The sequence below is a fragment of the Acanthopagrus latus genome, chromosome 21 (assembly GCF_904848185.1).
Source record: "Acanthopagrus latus isolate v.2019 chromosome 21, fAcaLat1.1, whole genome shotgun sequence".
Lineage (NCBI taxonomy): Eukaryota > Metazoa > Chordata > Actinopteri > Spariformes > Sparidae > Acanthopagrus > Acanthopagrus latus.
Window position 1 is genome coordinate 11266020 of NC_051059.1, and position 26463 is coordinate 11292482.

Sequence of the window (26463 nt, forward strand, 5' to 3'; positions counted from 1 at the left end):
CATGACTTACACCTCACCACCACTAGGTGTCTTCCTACACAATTACTATGCATATTTTCTATAAATTGATAAATCTACAAGTTTTAAAGTTAGAGATAGAACAGTCAGCATGTAAAGACTAGATGAATATTCATGCTCAAAATGATGACATTTAATATCCTGGACTTCCTGTAGTCTCATTTAGCCACCTGTTAGCAACTGTTGTTTTTACAACAGAAAATTAATTTGGACATTTAATGATGTATAGAAAAAACACTTGTAAATATTGTAAAGCTGTGGTAACCACAGACCTTCTTTCAGGCGTTCTAAGAAAATTAAAAAGTATTTTTTTATTTACATTTTTTTTAATGACAGAATTCCCATTTTTGGGTGAACTGTTCCTGTAAGGACAAGAGATCAGTTACATTTCAGTGGTCTGTGGACAATGAAAGATAAACTGGAAAAGAAGCAATATTTATTTCTTCATCAAGGCATCACAATTGGTCATTGATTCCAGCCATTAAATGAACATCCATCAAAAAACAAATTAAAACCATCTTGCCTGTTGTCACAATTTTCAGAGGTTATCATTAAAAGAAACCATGTGAAAAAAATACAAACCCAAAAAAGAGTGCACAGCCACAGTACCAGCGCATTTTAAGTGTCGAAACAACATTTTCTTACTGGATTCGACTTTGATTTTTGGCAGCTGTTCGATATGAAGCTGAAGTGAAGTGTTTGTCAGCCGTGCCAGACCCCTCAGGAAATTCTTCTTTGCCACACAAATATCACAATACGTGAAACTGCAGTGGATCTACTGTACAACTACAAACACGTGTAGTTATGTGTACTGGGACTGAACAATATAAATATCTAGGATCAACATCCCAGGACCTAAAACTTATCAAAATACTTCACCACACATTTCCAGATTCTGCAAAACCTTAAATTTAACTACTTGTTCATTGACGCAAAAAGTGGTTCCTTATCATTAGAACTGATTGATAAGTTAACTACACTGACAGAGAAGACGGCTACAGTATTGCACATACCATCGCAATCCTCACACACGCGTGCTCACACACACACACACACACACACACACACACACACACACACACACACACACACACACATCCTGTGTTCATACACACTGTCAATTTCTCACACATACTCTCACATTTACATATTCACAATCACACACTCAAAATAATGCTCAATGTTTAGTGCCTATCCCATGACACAGTAAACAAAAACATTCTTTTTTTTTTTACAATTAAAAAAAAGGGAAAACAAAAATGAATATAAACATCTTTTCACTGGCAGGGCCTGCTGGTGCCTGACCAGTGTTTTCTGACCCTGATGAGTCCAGATCCATCCAGGCCAATCCAATCCAGTCCAGTCCAGTCCTCATGTCACGCCTCACCTCGGTGAGTCCATAAACATGGAGTCGTTGACTAAAAAAAAAACCCTCCCACTGCTGCTGTGTCTAACCTGTACCTACTTGTGTGATTTAAAGAAAAGAGAGCCTGTCCATGTCCATGGATAGAAGTAGTAGTTGTAGTAGTAATAGTAGTAGTAGTGGTCGTAGGCCTGTGGAGTCTCCGTGTGGATCAGTAGGTGGCATTGGTCGGCTCCCTCCCCGCGCTGAAGAGCATGTCAGCCTTCGAGCTGATAATGTATGTCAGTATCAGGGATGTTATCAGCACGCCAACACCTACACCCAGCGTCAACATCTGGAGGAGTCAAAGGAACAATCTTATTACTTCTGCTCTACGCTATTCTATACGTACACAACAACAATAAGACATTAAAGCTGTATGAATTTATCTATTTTGGTCATTTGGGAGCAATCGAAGAAGCTGTAACTACAACTCTATATTATAAATATGCAAATATGTGTTTTTGTCTCTGCGGAGTGATGGCTTTACCTCCAAGTCGTGACTGGCCACCAGGAATATGCGTCCTTTGATGCTCTTCCACCTGGACTCTGTCCATGTTGAATAATCTGTGGAGGTGTACTCCCGCAGGTCAAAGGCTGGGGACAGCGCTTTGGAGAGACGGACCGTGGAGCGTACGCAGTAACTCTCCCGCTGTGTGCTGTTGGGGGGCGCCGCGCCTTGAACCCACATATAGTAGTACATCTGATGGGGTAGGTGAGGGATGTCACAGGGAGGTGGAGGGGGAAATAATTATTATTTCTTTTTAGAAACAAGTGAAACATGTCAAACTCCAACTCACAACAGAGGGCAAAATAATTCAAAATGTACCTTTATTTTATTTTCATCAAGTATTTTTAGATTTTTGTCTAAGAGGACAGTTGCACTTTTAAGCCCAGACAGTACACGCTGGTGTCACTTAATTAGGTTTGTTTAAATAGGAAAATCTAAATTTAATTCAAATGTCCTTTTTACCCCTCTTTATAATTAGTGTAAAAAAATAAAAGACTCAACAATTATCAAAACTGCTCAGTGCTTTAGGTCTTACATGTTTGCTCTCTTTGTCCTCCTCATCCTCTCTCTGGTTCTGGCAGTTCTCCTGAGTGATGTTGATAGTGCTACCAGTCAGGTTAGCCAACAGGTACTGAACCAGGAGGGTCGGTTCACTGGACTGCTGGGCCACGCCGACATAGAAGTTTGTTGGCCTGTTAGCTGAGACAGACGACAGACGAAATTAAATTTAGTGTCTGGAAATAATGCCGCTACTACTGTCCATTGGGTCAGAGTGAATTTACAAAAGAAATATACACTAAAATATAAACACCAAAGAGTACAGTAGTGACATTCATCATTTCCTCAGCAGATTCAAAATAAAACCCACTCAAGATAGACTGTGCCAGTAATAAATAGTAGTTTATTTCTGTCAATTCTGTAAGAACCTTATTTTAAGAAATGCATTCCCCAGCTTACCCAGATGGCTCGCAAGGTCAGAGGGAATAAGCTGCTGGAACCAGGAGTTATTTGATCGAACAAGGAAACCATAAAGCATTCGGGTCACCTGACAGAGAAAATAAATCAGTTCTGCTCAATTAAAAAATTAACAACACACAGCACAAAAATTAGTCATCGTTTAAAAATCCAGAAATGCAGCAAAAAACCTCTTGATTGCAGCTGAATGAAGCAATACATATAATCATATGTACAAGAAAAGAGAATAAAGAAATATGTAAATGACTTGTGCTGAATCAAATCCTAAATATAAAATGAAAAATAATAAGAAAAAAGAGAAAATGAGAGCAACTTTTGATCAATTCAGATATAAAACACTGTTTACTGTATTCAAGGCTTCATTTCGATAACAATATTTCAGTAGTCTTTCAGTCATGATTCCCAAATTAGATCCAACAGTCTTACTGTTTGAGGGTCTGCGTTAATGCTGCTCAGCTGAGTTTCTGCTCCTCCTGCCTGAATGTAGAGCGCCCGAGCCACCATGGTGGCCACCTCGGTGAGAGCCTGAAATATATTTTTTCAGAAACATTTGTTTTCCATCAGCCATTATTCCTTTTCAGACTGAAAAAGAGGACAACCATCTATTCTGATAAAGAAGGGTTGATGTTGACATCAGAGCAAAGAAGACAAAAACTGTGAATCGTATCCCTTCTTAAAATTACATCTTTCCGGCCACACTGAGTGCAGCTGAAGATGTGGACTGGCCAATTTAAAAATGGCATAAATACTGTGAATATTGCTGAATTGCATTAATACCTTCGCAGTTTCAGTGACAAACTCGAGCTGCTCCTCTGGAGTCATGTTTGGTGGGTAAGATACGTTCAGGTATTCTGCATTATCGTACATACTCTCATAGAACCTGCACACAGAGCAGATAATACATTTAAAATAAAGATGCAATTCCTACAATGAAATATAATAGTGTGTAATAATAGTGTGTATTTAAGAAGCCCTGAGTCACCTGTTGCTGAAAGCAGACTGGTGATCCTCAATAACAATGCCAGGGATTGGCCGAGCTCGCAGGAAACGCTGGAAGGACGACGGTGGGAGAGGCTGGGAGAAACGTGGCTCCTCCACTGAGACGTTCAAACCTCCTGAAGCCGTCTGAAGGTTTACAATGAGCTTTCTCACCTGAAACAAACACGAAAGAGAATGAAAAACAAAAAACAATACTACACACACTGTAAGCTAAATTAGCATCTCTGCTCTGATTTTACAGCCAAGTTTGCTCCTAATCAGTCATTTAATATTCACATTCTTTGTGGGTTTTATCAATAACTGTGAAAATGGCTGCTCACAATCTAAAAATAATACTTTTTATCACAGATACATAATATGTTATATAGAAGTAGTGTTGAAGGATAATTTCCATTTGGTTCCACATCTCTTCCTGTTTTCGTCCGAATATTTGTTTTAATGAAACAATATTTCTATTTTTTAGAGGCTCTTTAAAGAAATGCAATTTCATTTTATATTACTGTATACATGCATTTGTATTTACTGTTTCTATATGGTGACAACAGCACCTCTAGTTTTATTCATGTTTTTTATTTTAAACAATACCTATTAACAAGGTATATTTTACTCCAGTTTGAATTACACTTCATTTCTTATGGATGTAGTGATGTTCATACATGATACTTAAATGTACAGATACAAACCTCGTTGTTGACACTGCTGTTCTTCCTCGACACTGGATCAGAGTGAAGCCACAGCTTGGAGTCAGCACGAAGTCCCACCTACAGTGAACAAATTCAACATCCTGATCGACTACACACACAGTACATAATATAAATACTACAAAATTAAATTAATTTTAAAAAACTGAAGCGCATATCCTTTTCTGATTTTGTTTACAAAGCTAATGCTGCAGTTAATCAAGTACAATTATTTTAGGACTAACATGCTGAACTGAACTTGGAGTTATCTTTGAATGACTGACCACATTATAAATACAGACATTTTTTTAGTTGTTATAAAAGTTATATATAGTTATAGGTGGTTTAATGCTGGGGTCACCAACGTTTCTGAGACTGATAACTATGGTAAAACGTTCTGAGGAAGACTGAAGATATTTATATCATTTGGAAAGATTTTGATGACTTAAGAATGAGACTCAAAAATCATGCATCTTCCTTTAGAATCACTGCAAGAGCTTTACGTTGTGCTGCTTTGATTGCTCACCTTAATGCGCACACTCGCTTACCTCACCTTGCTGTTTCTCTGTTTTCTCTGTACCCGCATCATTATCGGCTTTCTTTTTTCAGCAGTAAGTTTATAAAGTCACACCCCCCCCCAAAAAAAACCACTCCACCTTCAAATGTTTCCGTCTTTAGGTGTTCCAATAATATATTATATTGGTGTGACATCAAATACACAAAGGTTACTGAGTGAGTTTACAATACACACCTGTCCAATCTCCAACACTGAGTGAACATTGTCCAGGTCCACAGCAAAGTCACTGTTCTGCATATCATAGACCATCCTCGAACTGCCGATGTAGTCAAAGGTTTCCTGGAGTCAAACAGAATACATGAGAAAGGCTGGCAGGACAAAATCTAATTTAGCGTACTAAGCACAACGGTGCAAACACTAAGGTGGAAACAACTGACCCCTTGAAAGAAGGTATAGAGGATGGTGCGGTTAGGTTGAGCCTCCTGGGTGGCATTTCGTAGGGCCTGAGCGGCCGCCAGTAGAGTGACGAAGCCAGATACTCCGCTCTCTGCTCCTGGAGCGATGTCGAAGAAGAAAGATCTGCTGTCCAACTGAGAGGAGAGGAGAGGAGAGGAGAGGAGAGGAGAGGAGAGGAGAGGAGAGGAGAGGAGAGGAGAGGAGAGATCCATCAAGCAGACATCAAATCTAGGTTAGTAGTTTACTTTAACATAGTATAACCTATTTACATCATGCCATAAATCAAAATGTGGCCTCAATGCAGCCTTTCTCATCTTTTGGTTTACCTATGGTATAATGAATTTCTGTTGCAAAAGTTATGAGTGAGCTTGGGCTGCAAGTAAGAATTATTTTAAATCAAGTAATCTGCTGATTGTTATTTAAATTAACTGATTAATAAACATTTCTTGAGTGTAACTATTCTCACTTGTTTTTAAGGTCATGAATTAGGAAAACTATTTACACAAGAAGCAAAGCACAGAACACTCTGAGTAACACAGACATTATCTGCGACTGTAAGGTCACATGACACACATTACAAAGCAGGGCTTATCTTGGACTTGACTTTTACACTGGAAAGCTTTTAAAGTGAGTGAGATCACTGCAGAATCTGGCTGAAAAACTGTTTTCATGAACCCACACGGGCATGCTAATAACTAACAAATGTTGTACTGTAGCGAAAGAGTACTAGGGCTCTTCTTTGTAACTTACCCTGGCTGCTGCTATGACCACACTCTCAAACATCTTGTGGCCCTTGGCTGTGTTGTTGATGGGCCTGGTGGAGGCCCAAACATTGTAGTCACCCAGAGGGTCACAAACCATCTCTAAAGGGAAACACAGAACAAGAAATTAAATTAAAGTTTAAATTGATTTTCTTATTGTGAGGCAGAAACATGAATGCATTAGAAATAGTAATTGTTAAATCTCTTGCAACTCGTATCAGACCTTGAACAGTGAGCAAAAAAGTTCACCTTTATTCATGTTGTGTAAATACCTGGGCTGATGCTGAAGTTGATGTCATTCCTCCTCATGCAGGTGGCCGTGTCAGTGACGGCGGACATGTGGGAGTACAGCTGCATGGCACACAGCGGGTACTGAGGAAGGCTGCCATTCACAGCGCGGTTATGATCCAAGTAACACTGAAAATGTAGAAAACCAGACTTATGAAGTCTCTTCGTGTGTGGGTTTGTGTTTACAGACACGGAAACCACAATAACATTCACATCATTTTTTTAAAGGATCTCAAATAGTTTTCAATCCGTAGAACAAGTTAGCACACACACTTAGGTCTGGTGCTCTTGCTCAGGGGTACAGTGGCAGGTTTGGGCACAGTTATGTTCAAACTACCATGTGTAGGTCTAAATGTATCACTCTGAAGCGGCAGCTGCGCTGATGATCAAACCTGAAACTGCTGGTTTACAGAACAGTTTCCCTCGTCTACACTGCTTTCTTGTCGGAGACAGTCACAGTGTTAAACTCAAACAAATAAACTAGAACATGAATAAAGCTTAACACAAAAAGTCACCAATCCAGTCCTTCACTGAATAATATATAGAGGTTAAACTAGGCAAGTCTGAACATGAAATTTGCCATCATCAGTGATCCGAAACTGAAAGCTGAAATAAAACAGAACAGAGAGTCAAAGGTCATGTTGACCTCGGCAGCTGTTTTCAGCGGAAACATGAAGGCTGCTCAGGAGAAACATATGCACAATTGCAGTGCATCAGAAGAAGATAATTTAAGCCATGTAACATGATCTGTCTGTTTTTGTCTCAATGCTGGAAAAGCAGCTAATGATTTGTGGGTTCTGACAAATCGTCTCAACATTATGTGTCACAACATGTCTGCTTCAGAACGATGATGATCTCCAGAGCTGCTTTAACAACTTCACTGGCTTCGTTCCTGATCTCAACCACAACTGGGACAAGTTCAGATCAGATTTTACTGCAACACTTCTGTTTTGTAAAGTTCCTTTTCACCAAAACCAACGACAAAAAACAATTAGTCATTTTGTGTGGTGACTAAGTCCAAAGTGTTTTTATCAACAGACAAAAAGAACAGATTTAGCAGCAAACTTATATTACCTGCCGTATGATCTGAGTGTCATTGTCATCTTTCATTGAGAAGATGGGGAAGTCATACTCCTCATATGATAAACCATTTCCCAAAGGGTTCCACACGGTCACATTACAATGGGCGAGGGCTGGATCATAGTCCTCCGAATACACACCTGAGGGAAATACATAGAGTGAATTAAGCAGATGCATATGTGTTACTGTTTAAGCTGAAGTTACATCAATAGACTGAGGCTAAAACGTAAATGGTATCTAGATCCCTGATTTACAGTAAGTGAGCCACATGACTCAACATGACTCACATGCATCTAAGGAGTTGACTTCAGAGGACTTTTTCATATGTTACTCCTTGCCATTAAAACAATCAGTATGAATACCTCCTACATAGAGGCGAAGGGGTTCCAGAACCCAAAGTCACACTTGTTTCTCTGTACTTGAGTGCCATAGACATGAAATTCGCCAGTTGAATAGAAAAAGCACAAAAGATCCGTAACTACTAATTACCAGTTCTTTCGTTAAAAAAATCAAATAAAAGCTGAAGTTAAATCCTATACGTATTTCACAGGAGAAAGTGACTCCCGTGGTGAATTTCAGCAAGAAACATGAAATAATGGTGCTTAAAATTCTTTCATACAGATTAAGGCAACAAGCTTTATTAAATGACCAGCGTTCCAAGGCCATGTGTGTCTTCACTAGAGTCAAACAATACTGCATGTAATGCAACTGAAGCACTTCGACCTTCTTCCATCATCCTTTTTCCCCCCATTTGGACCAAGTGGTCTGAGTACATTAAACTTTAAAGGTCAGACGTAATCTGATTTGAATGAATGAATAAGTGAGGATATAATGTGATCTATATTAATTACTGCACCTGAGCACAATGCTATGTGAATCATCTTCCAGTGATACTAAAGTGAACCAAAGATGCATGAATTAACATTTTAAAACTTGATGCTACTGTAACCTTCAACGCTGTGTGCCTGAAGCTTTTCTTCCCAGTGTGATCATACATGCAGTCTTTAACCTATGGTATCTCTCGCATTTTACAGCAAAACGAAAGAAATAAGAAAAGTATAAAGTAATGAGACATTAAATCTGTGCTGTATAGTCAAACATGATCATCAGAAACTGCTACAAGAACATGAAGACTAAACCCACTACAGCTTGTAATTCCACGAGCTGTGCCATCTGAGTGTCATAAAACAACAATTAATTACTGCAGCTGGTGTAATACTGACGAACGAGTCTTAGCAGGCAAACTCCCACCCACCTGTGTTCTCGTTGGGACAGGTGGTATGTGGGGAGAAGCCCTTGGGCGGGTTTGCATTGGGCGCCACAACAGCAACGCCTGCCACCCTGCTGGAGCCGTTCTTCAGCTTCATCATGATGGATCTGACAGGCAGACAGTCGGCACGGGGCAGTGGGAATGATATAGAGACAAATACAGGTCAGGCATATGTTTGAAAGGTACAATTCTGTCAAATTCACTTTACTGTACATTTCTGTTATTGATAGCTTATGGCTGATTAGGTGTCACTGCCTGCCACGTACTGATGTTAAAACTTCTTTACCATCTGTTACTCTAAACATAAAAAAGATCTACAAGGGCTCATTTATCACAAATGCATCTTATGTAGTCTACCAATTACAGTAAATTTAAATATGAGAGTATAAGCTGAACACTATGGGTATGAATGCACTGACAGGGGTTAAGTTGAGAGATCTTTGTATTATTCATGTGATCCATCTTGTTTTTGTTTTTAACCCTGTGGACATGTGTTTTTATTTCCTGGGTGAGACCAGAGACAATTTTCCTGCGGTGGCTGGAAAATAAAGTTGTTCTATTCTCTTCTATTCTAATTAAAAGAAACTTAAGGACTTATCGACTGACGTTTATTTTGGCTAGCATTTAATCCGCTGACTGTTTTCTATCCACCTAACACTTGAAGAAGTGTCAAAAAATAACAATAAATGTCTGAAACGATTTAGTGTGTGAGTGAAAGACAAGAGAGTGGCAAATACTCTCAGTAGTGTAGGCACTCCTTCTACAGGGTGAGACATGCTAACTGTACCTGGTAAAGAGTGGGGACTCCAGGATAACCAGATAAGGAGGATTGGGACCAGACTTCAGGACCCAGTCCAGGTTTTCTTCTGACTCAAGCACATGGAGAACACCCACATTACCAGATAAAGAGGCTGGAATCGAAAGAGAACATCAAATATCAGTGTATGTGACATGATGTACAACTGCAGTACTTGATGAATAATGTCCATAAGCTTATCTAGCAATGCGTCTCTACCAGGCCTCTTCTCAGTTATCGGAAAAAGGATCTGTTATGACATTTGGATGCAGCAAAGATAAAATTGCTTTTGTGGTCTGATAACAGTTCATGGTACAGACTAACAGCTTTTAATCAGTGGTTTATCTGCAACTTGCGTGCTTTCATCTTGTTTGGAAATTCATTTTCTTACATTTAAAACCACATGATAAGACGTAGCTTCCTGGTGCATCCAACCACACTGACAATTCTTCAAAATGACTACAAAAACCAATTGAAAGACGAACACTCAAAGGCCATTGGGACACAAAATCTACATCTAAGAGATGTGAAAACTGTTACGGGTATCTTTACTTGTCATGAGTGTCACAGAAACACCTTTGCTTGTTCTGACAAGTGCTAAGCATCACTTTAATCTATCGCTTTACTCACACTGGCAGCCTATTTGATGTGTTGCATTGAGCAGTCGCACACATGGGACAGTGTTATTGAGATGCACATAAATCTTCTTTTCCACTGAATTACAGCCGACACCTGCAAGAGAGCAAAAAAACATATTAACAATGGCCTGAGCAGAGTAATACCAGGCTTTTACCAGTAGTACACAATAAAGAGTAGGGACCGGACAAAATATGGATATGGCACTGTATCGAACTGCCTCCTCTTTCAATACAATTATCAGTGCACTGGCAGATCTGTATACTATCATCAGATTATTGTCCAGCAATGCATCGCAGTAGCAGAATCGCTGTATCATGAAACTACTGTTATCGTGAGTAAAGTATCATGAATATTGTGGTGTCATGAGTTACTTTGTGATTCCCACCCTTAAAAAGAGAAAACACCAGTTCTGTCACATTCTGCACATCTCTCACTAGTAAAAGTATTTATTAGAGACTTGAAACTAGCTAGCCTAATCAGATGTGGCAGTTTAGATATGCACAGCTTACTAAAACTCTAATGAAACAAAAGCGTTTCTTGCTTTGGCCTGTCAGTCCTTGGATTATAAATATTCACACTTCTCTCGTCTGAGCAGGAAATCACTGACAGGTCCTTTCAAAATGGTGGCAATTTAAAGCAGAGTAGTTTGTTTGTACAGCATGAGTCTGTGCTCATTGCCTGCACTCTTAACACACACCCAACTTTCACTTTCATCCCAACGACCACCAGCGGGGTTTTCCAATAGAAATTATGCTTTTCGGCTCGGTCCACCTGTTGGCACTTTACACCAAGACACTCAAAACAACAGTAACCTTAACGTATAATTTAAATGCATCTTAAATAAAAGACAGCTCTGTTTTGGTGGATCTCCTGTATGCCGAATTTGCCAGGCAACCCTAAAGATATGATGCGACTTAACTCACTTGTATTGCATGTTGGCTGACAACTAAATCAATATTAGTTTATTAAACACTGAATGTAATTTGGCGTGATGTTCTAGCATTTACTCAGTCGGGGTCGGGGCGGCCGCTGCGGGGGAATCACGAGTAGTCACGCTGATGCTGAGTCGCTCATATGAGGGCAGACCCAATCTGTGGCTGCCTCAGGGAAAAGTCTTTAAAGGGGCTAATTAAAATATGTACATGATTATTTCTTAACTCCCAGTAGATGGAAATAGGTCAAAAATTGTTGCAAAGCTAAACCTCATTGTAAAACTTGCTACGCTATGTGAAAAAACCGGTACTGGGGACTGAAGCCTAACAGGTCGGCTTTTGCTAACGCTGACTAGACTAACGTTAGCAGTCGGCTAGCTACGAGCACAAAGAAGCTCACCAAGCTAACCGCCTGAAACATAAACACACCCCGCTCGTTAACAAATACGTGGACATGCGAGTCGGACACAGTATGAATACAACTTACCGATGAAAAGCCAACAAACTATCAAATTAACAATCCATTTGATCGACAACAAATCCATCTTCCTGGTTTAGAAAGCAGAACACAACAGCGAGTGTTGACATGGAAAACGTCCGGGTTCCGCTGTTTGGTTCCGGTCTCCTGACCGAGGGGCAGTCAAAATGGCAGGTCTGAATCTCTGCAGCGTAGTTATAAGTTTTTCCGTCTTTTATAATATTACTTTCAGGTCAAGTAAATAATACGTTAGCGTAATAAACTAATTTTCCTCCTCCCAACACTTCTATGTATTTTATTAATGGGCCCACGCAATGCCTGCTAAGGAATGACTCAATTCTGTACCCACTTCCTCAATGACTCAACCCTGTTCTTGCACTTTGGATATTCCTTAACCACAATAAAACTATCATATTAAATTTACACCGGTTATGCTGAGCCCACAAACACCACAGTAAAAAATCACATACACTCCACATTTCCATTGATAATCAGGCATTTTTATTTTATTTTGCCCTCCCAGATACACCGAGCACTGCTGCTCACTTTGAATTATTCATGTCATACAAGTCAGAAAACAGACATCAGTTAGGTTTACAGCTCTAATAAAGCCACAGCACAGAAATGAGGAAGCTGAAACTTTCAAGAAAAAGCTTTTAGCAGAACAGGTGACATAGTGAATAAGACAGTTAAAAGGATTTAGGAAGTTTAACATCATTGTGAGCAAACATATAGATCTCTGCTTTTATTTCTCATGTCAATAACTGTATTATTTTCTACAGGGTAAGGTGGATGTGTTTGAACAGGCTGTTCATCTCTTCATCTCGTCCTCTCCAACTCATCTTAACGGAACTGGAGTGGACTCACACGCAGACCAATCACATCTTTGCCAATCTCAGTCACCTGAAAAATGAGAAGAAATTAAAGGTTTGAAGGGAGGAAACAAAGGATAAGACCTAACAAATCTCTTTTTCTGGATTTCTTTCAACATCTTTAAAAATTTCAGCTGTATACAGAGATACCACCCTACTTCAATACATTTCCTGCACATACCATTTAGTTCTTTAAATCAGTAAAAATGTACTTTTAAATTTGTCCCTAATAAGAAACGATATATACACACAAGAGACACATGAAGGCTGTCCCCAGTCCCGACATACCTGCGTGACCCTGCAGATCTGGCCTTTGTAAGTCGGGCAGTAGCAGGCTCCAGACAGAGGGCACTTCTCAACAGGACGTCCACGGTACAGAGGGACGTAGGAGGCAGCGCATAGGTCAAATGGATTGTGGGGGTCGTAGTTCAACTGGTGTGCGTCTGTCAGGGTCTTCTCACAGGCAGCCAAAATTTTGCGAGTCTGAATTGTAAGATTGGAGATTAGAGATTTAACATGATGTTAAGAGATGAGAGAAGAAAAAAGGTCTTTCCATTTGAAGGTGTCATTTGAAAAATCTGGACAAAGACAAACCTAGCCTGTTTTGCTAAGTTTTATTTAGTTTATGTCGAGTTTGAATCAAATGTGTTAATGAGGCAGTTAAGCTTGTCTTAGTGAAAAGAGAGGCACTTGAATCCAGAAGGTGTATGGTTATATTTTTGTGGTCAGTAAGGAAAACATCTGTAAGAGTATTTCCTTACTTGGCAATTTATTTAGTTTATTTTTTTCATTTATTGCAGTTTGTAAAACTTAACGAACTCGCCACTCACTCCTGTCTCCAGGCTGAAACAACAGAGGTGCAAAGTGCTCCTTTAAAACTGAAAACTGCTTTAATATAAATGAAAACACTGAAATTAAGCTATGGCTGTCACAACCAACCTGCTGTGCAACATTTGGATTTGGCCCCAGCTCAAGCAGGCGCCGTGCAAAGCCTGCAGCCGTCTTGAAGTTACGCAGTTTGAAGAAGAGGTTCAGAGCTGTGCGCAACACCAGCACCATGTGGACCGGCTGGAGATTACAGTGGGTGAAATAAGCAGCCATCTGTAAGGGAAGAAAAAACACACGTATAAATGAGAAAATCAGAAATGAATAGACAGTCAACAAATCAGCATTGACATGAAATCAAGACAACAGATATTTACCTCACACAGCCTCTTCTGCTCATCCAATGTGTCTTTAGGCAACTTCTTCCTTTCTGTCTCCATGGTAAGACCCACTATGTACTCTTTGCAAATTGTGATCAGCTGCTGAGCCTGAAACACACACAGCCACATTTACTTTCTTTAAAATGTATATGCACCAAGAGCATTGCAATAATCTGTGCTGCATTTAGAGTTTAAACTGTGATTCAAAGCAGGTTTGGTGCTCACTTCTGCAATTTCCTGCTTGTTATCAACCACCAGCAGAGGAACAGACAGCAAGATAGCTCTGAAGCGCTCGACAGCTTCCTCAAATCGCCCGGCCGTGGTCAGCTGGTAGCACTGCTGCAGGCGGGCGATGAGGTCGGAGAGACGCAGGCCCACAGCGGGCAGCCCTTGCTTTGCCCCGCAGTCCTAAAAAATAAAATAATTAAATATTTGCATATTTACATTTACAAAAAAGGGGGGTTAAATACAAACGGGCAGGCACAGATGTAGTTACAGAGTAAGATTTAAATTAATTAAGTATCGCTTGGTGTAAATGAACATCACTGACACTCCTAGAGTGGAAGAAAAAACTAAGAACTGTACCTTCCAGTTTCTCTGGGGATGGCCGCGCAGGCAGGGCAGCGAAGGCAGCCCCAGGTAACAGGTGCGACCTCTGGACAGAGTCTGCATGAACAGCGACTTGTAGGGTCCGAAGTTAACAACTCCCACCTGGTCGTGGAGCAACTGTGGTAAAGAAGGGGAACAGAAAATGTAAGTATAATGCATGAGTTAGTCACAGCATTTTAAACCTTTTTAAACCTGTGTACATACTCTCATGGCAGTTTCGAAAGAGCCAGCCAGGATGTGGTCCACAGACAGCTGAGAGTTGTTGCACCACAGCTGTGTGGGGCTCATGCCCTTGGTCGGTGGGACGAAGAAACCGTCTTCTGCTCCTCCTCCTCCACCACCAGCCGGAATGTCCTGATGGTTCGAACAAAGACATTTTTATAAGACATTTTAACAGTTTGAGTAGGAACACAATTTAAATTCTTTTTTTTCAAGAGTTTCAAGATCTCATATTTATAAAACTACATATAGGACTTTATTTAGGACTGATATGAAATGAACTCACACTATTCTTGTCTCTAGCAATAAGCTTTGTTTTATTAGCAGTGTGATTTATAATGATGTAGCTCCCCTCACCAGCTCTGGAGGAAGGTCAAGGTCTTCCTCCACCTCCCAGCCTCCTCCCTCCTCTTTTCCAATTCCGTCATCACCTAATCCTTCCTGGGCATCCATGAAGCCATCTGAGAGACAGAGAGATGAAAAAGGTAAACAAATCAGTTTATACAACACTGCAGTATTGATGTTTGCTCACCGAGAGATCAGGTTAAAACAGTCTTAAGTTAAACTACATTTACCTTCATCCAGCTGAAGCTCTGCATCGTCCCCCCAGCCCTCGCCTCCCGGGGCATCCATGTCCATGTCGGCAGCCATCTGACCTGCCTTCCCTACAACCAAATAAAAAAAAGCTCTAACTCAATAGCCATAGGGTTCCACAAACATTGACACTATGTTTTTATATGAAATGTATTGTGATTACTAGAGTATTGCCTTTAACTGACTCACCCTTTGCTGCAATGGCTCCCTCAAAGAAGCCCTTTGACACTGTGAGCAGAGGCCAGTTGGTGTCCAGGGGGTTGATGGGTGGAGGAGGCTGCAGCAGCTGTGCATTGGGATCAACCTCTGGCACCTACAAGACACAAGATCCACCATCATTTAATAAAAGTTAAAACAGCTACACTACACTGACCAAATGTTACTGTTGTCACGTGCATGAAGGTAGAAGTAATGTTTTCTCAACACACCGTCTCCTTTTCTGGGTCAAAGGTCTCCTTTAGTGCCTCAGCTTCTTCATCCAGACCATGAGTGGCTGCAGTCAGGTAAGCCAAAGACTCTGGAAACACAACAAACAAACAGTTTGATTCAGCTCAATTATTGCTTATGTTATCTTTTATTACCTGCACCAAGGAAGACTCATGTCTGTTTATTGTTTGGTTGGTTTGTCGGCAGAATTACACAAAAACTACTACACAGATTTCCACCAAACTTGGAATGGTGGATGGGTTTCAGCCCAGAATAGACCCCATCCCATCCCAACCCCCCAAGAATTGTTTTTCTCTGTTTCTTTAACATTGTGAGATAGGTCGTTTTCAACATTTTCATTAATTTCACAGAGATAATGCATGACTGTTGAGTGCAAATAGAGAAAATAAGAGCAGACATGTGATGAGACACTTGGTGACACTCACTCTGTCCACAGTTCTTTAGGATGCGGACCCTCTCACTGACATCTCCCAGGTACAGAGCTGCCTGGTAGTGACCACTCATGTCCTTCCTAATTTCAGCTGTAAACCAAGAGTACACAAATGTTAGTTTATTGACATACAAGACACACAAACTTCATCTGAAAAATTCCCTTAATAAATAGATATCAATCACTCACCGATCTTCATCATCTTGCGCAACTTTGCCAGGTTGCCAGTGATGAGGTAGAGGAAAGTGAGCTTGTCAAAGCTCTTGGTTCTCTGGTAGCACATTTCCACAACCTGGTGGTGACCCTGCAGCAGGGCTGCTTCACCCAGACGCTCCCAGCAGCTGCGCTCATCCAGGGCTTTGGCTGCCTCCAGAGCCACCTGGAAGAGAAATGTTATTAAAGAAATTAACCAGACAACAGAAAGGAGCTGATAGAGCAAAATTTGGCTCATCAGAGAATATATGAACATCATCAACATCTATGAAAAAACATTACAAAACATAGAAAAGTGCAAGTCATAAATGAGAAAGATTTTTTTTGTCGTGTCAAGCAGCAGCTCACCTCGATGTTTCCACACTCCAGAGCCAGACTAAAGCGAGTCTTCTCATCTTTGACAAAGTGCAGTGCCACCTCAGGGTAACCCTTCTTTTGCAGGTAGGCAATGATGGACTGACCAACCAGCTTGGCATTACGCACCATGTGGAGCACCTGGAGGGATGAGGATAAGAGGATTGTGTAAAACCGGTAAAGTTAAGATAAAAATGTCTATCAAATTAAGATTAGAGATGGGAAATCCTCATCATCCTTGTTCGGAAGTAAATACAGTGTATTCCAATAATTGATTCAAAGACTCACCTCATCATATTTGCGGTTGACCAAGGCGAGCTTGAAGCGGTACTCTGTGGGGTCGATGGTGAGGACGCGTGGCCTGCACTCCCTGTCCAGACAGTAAACACTGTTTCCTCTCACACGGGTCACATAGATGGGCAGGTCCAGAGTCCGGATGATGCCATGATCACTACAGTGAAACACAAGTAAAGATCCACATTAAACCACATTTTAAGGAAAATATCCCAACACCAGCTGGGTGCTTTTGTGGCTGTAAAACCTTTCAATCTGATGTTGCTGCTTTTCCTGATTAGGGAGGACACAAAACATATGTGGACAAATTAAATATATTAAGAATGTAGTAGTGCAACATGAGAAAATGGTTCACTTATCCTGTGTTGCAGCTTGCTCTGCACTATAGAAACTGCTTTTATCATTGAAATGAGGCCAGTGAGACATCAAGTGGAAAATGTGTGCCTACCACCAGTCTGGTAAATTTGTCATCACTTCCTGTAATCAGTGCCAGATTTTTAGTTATATATATATATATATATATATATGTATTATAGTTTCCTTATAAAAGTTAAAATAATAGGTGTGTTTTAGTGTTTAGCTCTACAAAATTAGACTTTTGTCAAGCGTTACATTAAATGAACACTACTTTTAAAAAGGTAAAACATACCCTGAGGTGAGGGCGTATTTGATGTGGTTGGAGGTTGTGTAGATGAAGACTCCACTCTCGTCCCACGCTCCACTCTTCACTCTGATGTTCTCATGGATGTTGCACAGACTCTCCAGCTTACGGTTGCAGATCATGATGGCTGGGGGAAGAAAAAGAGAGCAAGACAGATGAAGACACTGTTGATTTTTCAGGCAAACTATCATTAGCGGTTTTGCTTGGAACAATGACAGCATCATTTTCAAGTCAAATTCACTTAGCAGCACTAAAACCTTTCATAACGTGCTTTTACCAGCATTCATAAATCAATGTTGAATGAATTAAGCGAAGCATCCACTTCTTTGTTTGAGCTACTTTGTCCTTTAAGAATAATCTGATGCATAGACATGTACGTGTGAAGGAACTGTTTTTCCATTATCCCCACATGATGATTTTAGCAGCCTTCTATTAAGAACGGCTAAAATCAAATAAGTACCTGTGCCTGGTTATACTAATGCCTTCTAAACAGGGCTCATGTCTCAGTGATGTTTCCGAACACCCACTTTGGCAGTAAAAACAGGTTTTGAGGACAGAGCAGGATCAATGTGTTGTGACTCTGTGATAAGTATCTTGTCTCATCTACCCACCGTGTTTAGACAGCAGAGCCACGTGGCTGGTGTCGGCACTCCACACCACGTACTTGACCTTGGCGATCTTAACGGTGGCCAGGGAGCGTTTCTGCTGCACGTCGAACAGCGTGACACCATCGGCATCTCGCAGCAGAAGCGAGCCCGTCCCGGCGTAGAAGATCTCCTCGCAGCTCGGCACCTGAACTTTCTTCACAATTTCATTCTTCAGGTTCTTGATCAGCAGCTAAAAAAAAGGAGAAAGAACTATTACAGGAAGATCTTAGTTCAAGTTGGATAAGCATAGAGAGCAATGATGATATTTCTACTCTTCAAAATTTGCATTAAATGTTTTTTGCTTATTGCTCATGAATTACACTGTATGGCTGAAGATATAGTAAACAGAAAAAAAAAAAACTTTGTGAACTTCAGGCTGCATAAATCCAGTTTCAATTTCAGAATTTTAGACTTTATCAGACCTTTGACTTCTTCATTTGAGGATTAATGTCCCTGACTCACATAGATATAAGGGACATTTCGTCTCACACTCTCATATTTTCTTAAGATTTCCTTAAACTTTTTAACTTGAGAGGTCCTTGTCAAGACATTACTCTGTTCTTTTTCAAAACGGCGCTCTACTTTCTAAACCTACAAATGGACTCACTGAGTGCATACGGTCCAGGACGGCAAATCTATTCCTGGCCACCCAGACTGCAGTCAGACCAGAGGACCTCTTCCCCTCCGGTGCTGAGGAAGAGACAGATTCTGTGTTACTTTATTTACCATATACAGTATTTATAAAAGTGATCCATTTTGCTGGCATCCAACATTTTTTACCAAAGTAATGGCAAAGATACAGTAGACGGTACGTAACTGCACAAAATCAGTCAATAGAGATAACAAATAATGACAAGTATCTCCCTGTTTACAAAGCAAAACATGAGTAGAAACAGAATGTTTAAAGTGAGGGGTTTTTTTACCATCAGGGTTCTGAGAGTCACTTTCTTTGGGAATAGAGTAAAGGTCATAGGTACTGTTCTCAAGGTTGGTTGCCCTCTGCAGGAGGAAAAGAGCATTACATTCAATATATATATATTTTTTTCGACCTGAGTGCCTGTATATACCATTACGGGATTACATGTTTTGTTTAAGAGATACTTACAGTGCAGAGCAGGACAGCGTTCTCAGCAGGGTTGTAAGACATGCTGAATACTGGGAACTTAGACCCACTAGGATAAGAAAATACATAAAACACAGCATGTTACACTCACTAGTATCCAAATACCTCCACAAGGCCTTAGTGAGGTTGTGTTTTGGATGCACTACATGTCACAAATGCGAGAAATGACCCTACCTGCGTAGTTGCATGACAGCAGTGTCCTTGCTGCTGTTGAAGTCAAGCTGGCGGAGGAAACGGTCTTTCACGTAGTACAGCATGTTGCCGTGAACGGCATATGCAGGACGTTCACGCTCCAGCTTGAAGACAATCATGCCGCTGTCATGACCTTGAAGAGACACAGACAGACTCTTAGTGCAACAGTCATATATTCATTGTTACGGTGTGAGTTAATGTGTAAAAGTTCCTCTGCTGCAGGAGGAGGTGTGATTTTTACGAGCAAAAATTCAGAAATCTTAACACAGAATTTTGCATCATACTCAAAACATGACGTTTGACTCCCTTTGACTTTGTTAAACTCATACAGACACAGACGACATTCACCACCTACCAGCAGCAAACAGGTTGAGGTTTGGGTGAGCCCCAAGCACCCAGAAGCGATCGTGGTCCCGGCGGAAGGTCTGCACTCCAGTCCTTTTGGACATATCCCACACCCGGATGCTCTTGTCCTCAGAGTTGGACAGGATGAGCTCCTGACGCGGGTGGAAGACGGCGCAGGACACATTGTTGTAGTGGCCGCGGCATGTATCCAGTTCCCATGCTTTGGATTCTGGAGCCAGGGAGAAGGAGACCACAGAGGAAAATCATAAGTGTTAGAAAAAGAGACAGAAGACAGGCCATCTTTAAAGAGAGGAATCTTTTCAGTTAATATTTACTTCCATAATGTATATCTATACCTTAAATTGAATAAATAACATCAAGGCTTCAGTTTTTATGGACACTGCCTTTAACTAGTGACTTCTGAGTCACTTACCATTCATTCTCCAGATCTTGACCTGCCTGTCATCAGCTCCCGACACGATGAGAGGCATGCTGGGGTGAAAAGCAGCCCAGTTGACCCCTCGGTCGTGACCCTGGCCACAGAAACACAAAGTCACATCACACAAACCCAAATAAAGATCCATCAGCTATGCCAGCACCGAGGCAAAGGACTGAAGACTTTCTGAAGACGAAAGAACAGACTGTCCTTCCAGGGGAAAAAAAAACAAAACATCATGACTGCTTCACATTTCTCTTTTTAGAATTATGGGAAAACGTGTTTATTAAAAAGGCACAGTCATTGAAATCATCCGTTTGCACCTTTACTACACCTCCATTAGCAGAGAAGAAATCCAAAGACGAGAGTGTGACTGTGTCTAGTTGCGTCCCAATTTTCCATTGCTTTCATTGGATGACACACCACTGTTATTAATGTCATTTTATTTCCTTGGGTGGGACATTTCTGGAAACTGAGGAGTAATAACTCAGGACTCAAAAATACACAGAAGTGCATGATCTAATTTAGTGAGGTTCCCAAAGCTAATTTATTTGGTATTTTCCATGAACTGGACTGAAACTTGGAATCAGTGACGATTTGGAAACTCTTTTTACAATGCTGAAATTGTTTCTCTTCAGCTTTTCAGTGGACACATTTTACACTAATATGCCAACTAATTTAGCCACTATTAGCGAACCATAGCAGCTTCAGGCAAAAGAGCAATACAGTTAAGACAGTTTGTGACAAGAGGGTGGCAGAGAGGCCATCAATTAATTATACTCTGAACACCAACAGGCACAAATAAATACATTTTAAAAGATGTATCCAGCGAGCACAACACACAAAGAACGTCAAAGGTTGTTAAACTTGAATAACAAGCACACTGCTCACCTCAAGAACATGCTTGACAACGGCATCCGAAGCACCGAACAAGTCGACACCAGAGATGCCGCGCACCTCTGTCTCCACAGCGCCTGGAGACAGGTTCTTCTTCCTCAGACCTGGAACCAACATTCAGCGAATCGCATGCAAGGAAGGAGCCATATTCATGTTACACAGGGCACAATCACAGGGGGGAGGGACAAAACATGTAGAAAAAAAAGGGACAAATTATTAAGATGATCAAATATGAAGCAATATTACAGGAGAAGAGAGGCAGCAGAGGGGAATTATAAAGGAGGAAGAACTGTTGGACTACTGAACACACACACAGGCGGAAACACAACAATGTAACCTCTGCTCTCTCATTCCACACCAGCTTGAGTCTGGAAAAAAATCATGGCTGTGACAGTGCTGTTGATTGGGTTAATGACTCTCGCATACAGGAGAAAATCACAATTGCTCAAGATTTGATTGGACAGCAGTGCAAGATACCGATTGACTCCCAGACTCAAATGAGATCAGGAAAAAATGATTGAGAAAACACAGCTCGCATTAATGATTCCTGCCCACTGAAACGATGTGGTGAGCAGATAGTTCAACAGTGTGAAGAGATGATACAGGAGGGAGAGAAATGGCACTAGGAACCCATGTGTGGGTGTGGATGTTTCCAGGGAGAGCATGGGATAAGGAGGACGCAGGGAGCGCGTGGACTTGGCTGATGGGGTGGGTGGTGGTTGTAAAGGTGTGCTCTGATGGGGCATTGGATGTCAGGAATATGAGGAGGATTTCTTTTGTTTTCTTAGAGGCTCATGCAGGTTACTGCACAGATGTTTGAGTCACATGCAGAGTTAACAGAATCTGACACGTCACAGGTTTGGGTTAGGAATTAAGCCGGTAACAATATGGTAAGTTCAGCAGTAAGAAATATAAACACTGTTGTATATTTCATGTTAGATTTTGAGTAGCTGAGCAAATGTCATGCCAGCAGGTGTATAAAACAATTTCAAAATCAGTACCAAAGAGGTTTAAGTTTTGTAAGACATACACATTCAAACCAGTTAGTAGTTATGGCAATGCAATAACGAGATGGTAAACGAAGCTGTATGGGATGCAGTATGGACGTCCTATAATGAAAGTATGAGTGCAAAGTGAGCCATTCCTTCATGCTAAATGGACACTGAGGAAGTAACAATGTGAGTCCAGAGTTAAAGTTCTACGCTCTGCTATGACGTCTTATGACACAGAAGCTCATTAAAACTGTACATATAAATGCAATCATGCCCAATGCGAGAAAATCCCACAGACAAGAAAGACAAATACAGAACGGTCGTATGCATTTTCACATGTAAGAAAGTGACAGTAGATTTGAGCCAGTTAATTTAGTGAGAAGACAACAAAGAAGAAGCAAGAAAGAAAAAACAGTTTTTAAGAACATGCAAAGGCACAGAAACACCTCTCCAATTTTGGGAATCTTTATAACTACATCCCCCTGATATTCATTTTATTCATTCAGAGCTTGTATTTACAGTGCAGTAATCATTTAACAAATACAGCACTGTAAATTTGTTCAGACAAAACAACAAAACACTGTTCGTCTTTTCTGAAAGGAGAGGTGTTTCTGCAAACAGCCCACAGAGATTTGTCCTCTACATACAGGAGAGGAAGAAGAGGCAGTACAGGACTTCATATTCATATGCATCCTGGTCCTGCTTCTTCCTCATCCCTCATACCATCCTGCCCTCCCACCCCTTTCTCAACCCAGCCTTCTGTCCTCTGCTCCACCTTCCCCAGGCCCTCACCGGAAATATCCCACACTCGCACGGTCTGGTCCAGACTGGCAGACACCACCAGGTCCTCAGATGGGTGGAACTGGGCGCACATCACATAGTGGTTATGGCCAGTCAGCACACTGTGATACAGAGGAAAGAAGGGACATATTTAATATTCAGTATCAACTTTTTAAATTGTGATTATAAGAAATCTCAGTGCGTCTTACCAGACGCAGGTCCTGGACTGCCAGTTCCAGATGCGAATGGTCTGGTCATCTGAGGCACTAAGGATCCAGGGGTACTCCTACAGTCAGGGAAAACATTAAATAAATAATTAATTCATTCTGTGGCATGAGATCGGTGATAAAATACATGCATGGTTAAATGTGGCAATAACTCACATGGTGGAAGAAGGTGGTTCTGATGTAGTCAAGGTGTCCAAGGAGAGTAAAGAGGCAGCGCCGCAGCTTGTAGTTCCACACCTGGTCAAACCAAGAGAATTTACTCAGCACATACATGTATAATATATTAATGTAAGGTGCTAAATTAATGTGATATTTGGGGCAAATTCCAACACAGATAATGAGTAGTAGAAAAAAATTCTGATGTCAGTATCTTGGCCGATACACACAATTTTTGCAACGACTCCTTAAATGTGGTTATGAAGAACTTGTGACAGAGAAATATCTATGATGAGACAATAATAACTTGTTTGTCTACTTGCCAAATGGCTAGTGCATATTTACATTTAAAAAGCCTCTCGATAGATTATCACTTATTTTGTCTTTTGAGTGAAACAAATCTACCAGCCACTAGACATATCTAGTAGATCTTCGTTAATTATGTTCCCCTGGATGTAATTTAATAATAAGACACAATATTAACAAATATCTTAATCCACAAGACATAACAGCATCATGATGAATGAACAGACCATCAAGTATCACAATCTTTGTCTTGCCAAAACAGCATTGCCAAACATCCATCTCATTCCCTCAAACCTGTCAAATTCTTGACATCTGTACATAGAAACATGCGAGTCAAAAAGCAGCCTAACCTTGATTTTGTAGTCGTCTCCTCCTGATACAAACAGTGGCTGCTGTTTGTGGAAATCAATTCCTCTGACGGGGCCTGTGGGCGAAGACACATTAGAAACATCACATAAATCTATCGAGAACACAATGAATATAAATTATAATACATTAATCAGCTACCATAATTGGCTTACCATCATGCTCGTCAAACTTGTCGATCAGAGTACACATCCGGTAGTCCCACAGCTGGATGACTCCGTTGTGCAAACTTGCAAGAACCCATGGCCTCTTGGGATGGAAACTTAGGCCTGAAAGGAATTACAGTTGCTCACGTATCTTATAATATCAGGTATAAACAGGGCATTGGATTTCATTCGATGAGAGGTCATCTTTGTATCAGCACGGAAACCATATCTAATGGTCAGGTTTAGCTAACAGAAGCCAGTGTACTTCGTTACGCTAGCTAGATAACGACAGAGACGGACACTTAGTGACCAATCATCATCAGTGCAGTTTGACATTAGACGTGAAATAAATTCTTTAATGTCAGTGTTAGTGATACATAATCCTCTTGAAACAAACAACTGAGTTATCAACAGTGAAAGGGATAAATAACTGACCCGGTTCACGTCAGCTAGCTTACATCAGCTCCTATGCTAACTACAGCTGGTAAACTCTTACCTTTGACACGGGCCGACTTCGTTTCAAATTTTGTCAACATTGTCACTTGACAATTATACACGTCGCAATTTGAATGCTGCGATTAAATATGACTCCACACGAACTGTAAAAACAACTGAAATTTTCCAGACAGCTGAACTCAGGCGGCCTGATCGCCTGCGCCCATTTAGCTGATTCTCCTTTTCCCTGACACGTAGCTCGTTTTGTCTTCCGGTTGTGAACAATAAAGTTGTGCAGTGACGAGTTGACGCAGAAAGCTCCACGGCGGCGGCAGCTAGAAATACAACACATAGAACTGAAGTGACACAAACCATTTGAGGCAATATAAGCATACGTACTCTAAATAATCCAATTCTATAGGGTTTAACAGTAGAATTTACAAGCTCCTTTATAATGTAAAAAGTATACGTCTAAAAATATATTAAAGATATGTCTGTAGGGTTGAGAAAAGATCTCCCCAAAGGTCAGCCGAGAAGCTGTTCTGGAGCTCTCTGTAATATTATAGGATCTTCACCTGCACATGAAGTTTGCCCATTTGTGACATCTTGTCTAAATATCAATACTTTCCATCTATGTTGGCTTAAATGCACCATTTTTTAGCTGTTCTGGAGCTTCCAATCATATCACATGATCTTCAAGTGCTCTGAAAGAAAGAAAACCTTAAACGTGAACAATTATGACAACTGGATAGACTCAGATATTGTCAAAAGCTCCACAATAGCTCTTTAATGGATCTTGCGGTGAGATTCTCCTCCCAACTGTTATTTGTAGTGGTGCAGAGAGTATTTAGATGTTGAGCATTAATGTTTATTACACAAGAAGGACATTGAAAAAAAATCTTCATTAAAGACGGTCTTCCTCTGGAGTTTAAACTCATCTAATGTGCTCAGCAGTAAGTGGGTGAAGAAAACTTTAATAAATAAGAGCTGGTCAGTGGACTTTTAATGAATGAATTTCAATATTTACAATATTAATGAGGTAATAAGAAAATAAGATCCCCAGAACACTGTTTGAAGCTAGAAAGGTGGCAGGGTCCGCCACATATAAACAAAGTCAAACGGTGTGAAGCTGCATTGTCCTTTAAGGTTGATTTGGGTTTTTTTTAGTTGATCTAATCATAAAAACAAAGAGCAAAACACATAAGTACATCATTATAGTAAAATGAAATAACAAAAAGCTAAATAAATTTACTGTATGCAGCACTTTGATGATGTAGCTGGTTGAGGTGGACCAAATTTGGACTAATTCAAATATAAACCTTGTCACCACAAATCATTTATATTACTACCTTCCTCACATGTGTATAAAGAATGAATGTTTATGCAAAGATAAATGTTGTTTTATATTTTTACCCTGCTTTATGCTCTAATGTAGAACATATATTCATTTCATTGCACTCGGGTCTGACGCACACCCATGCTTCAGATTTTTGTGTTATGTTTTGTTTGATTATGGCAGTTTTATGTTCTTCTGACATAAAATACTATTTTAAGTGTACTTCTTACAGTTGTAATGACCAATAAGTTTGAATCTTAATATACACCACTGGATAGTTTTGTTTAATAATAATAATAATAATAATAATAATAATAATAACTTTATTCATATAGCAACTTTCATACATAAAATGCATCTCAAAGTGCTTTTTGGCATT

The 26463-nt window shown here is 40.4% G+C and overlaps 2 protein-coding genes across 2 annotated transcripts; both read right to left on the reverse strand.

The window, feature by feature from the left end:
- Positions 1-432: 432 nt before the first annotated feature.
- On the reverse strand, positions 433-12089 carry ncstn (nicastrin). Its single transcript, XM_037084856.1, has 17 exons — positions 11812-12089; positions 10384-10485; positions 9745-9868; positions 8943-9064; positions 7682-7827; positions 6592-6736; positions 6309-6421; positions 5540-5692; positions 5337-5441; positions 4589-4666; positions 3889-4058; positions 3684-3786; positions 3333-3431; positions 2889-2976; positions 2467-2630; positions 1911-2123; positions 433-1715 (listed from the first exon to the last, which is right to left on the reverse strand). Exons 1-17 carry the CDS (start codon positions 11867-11869, stop codon positions 1593-1595), a joined length of 2106 nt encoding a protein of 701 aa, XP_036940751.1. The 5' UTR covers positions 11870-12089; the 3' UTR covers positions 433-1592.
- Positions 12090-12280: 191 nt separating this feature from the next.
- Positions 12281-25020, reverse strand: copa (COPI coat complex subunit alpha). The gene is made up of 30 exons (XM_037084558.1): positions 24810-25020; positions 24323-24436; positions 24152-24225; positions 23496-23576; positions 23322-23398; positions 23125-23234; positions 21335-21444; positions 20441-20540; positions 20018-20236; positions 19645-19795; positions 19453-19519; positions 19271-19346; positions 18955-19037; positions 18312-18537; positions 17689-17827; positions 17034-17196; positions 16740-16886; positions 16368-16557; positions 16174-16269; positions 15730-15818; positions 15491-15614; positions 15283-15372; positions 15065-15168; positions 14693-14842; positions 14465-14605; positions 14105-14287; positions 13877-13987; positions 13614-13775; positions 12963-13157; positions 12281-12705 (listed from the first exon to the last, which is right to left on the reverse strand). The coding sequence occupies exons 1-30, from the start codon at positions 24847-24849 to the stop codon at positions 12646-12648; spliced, it is 3672 nt and encodes a 1223-aa protein (XP_036940453.1). The 5' UTR covers positions 24850-25020; the 3' UTR covers positions 12281-12645.
- Between the last annotated feature and the right edge of the window lie 1443 nt (positions 25021-26463).

What these genes read in the sequence shown, in the direction of transcription:
- ncstn (XM_037084856.1), bottom strand. Translation starts at nt 11,869, where the DNA reads ATGGATTTGTTGTCGATCAAATGGATTGTTAATTTGATAGTTTGTTGG. An exon ending in ACATCAAATAGGCTGCCAGT is followed by an intron (nt 9,869 to 10,383) that starts GTGAGTAAAGCG and finishes TTTCGATTCCAG; the next exon opens with CCTCTTTATCTGGTAATGTG. An exon ending in TGGCCAGTCACGACTTGGAG is followed by an intron (nt 1,716 to 1,910) that starts GTAAAGCCATCA and finishes TGACTCCTCCAG; the next exon opens with ATGTTGACGCTGGGTGTAGG.
- copa (XM_037084558.1), bottom strand. Translation starts at nt 24,849, where the DNA reads ATGTTGACAAAATTTGAAACGAAGTCGGCCCGTGTCAAAG. An exon ending in GAAGTCGGCCCGTGTCAAAG is followed by an intron (nt 24,437 to 24,809) that starts GTAAGAGTTTAC and finishes AATTCCTTTCAG; the next exon opens with GCCTAAGTTTCCATCCCAAG. An exon ending in CAAGATCTGGAGAATGAATG is followed by an intron (nt 20,237 to 20,440) that starts GTAAGTGACTCA and finishes CCCTGGCTCCAG; the next exon opens with AATCCAAAGCATGGGAACTG.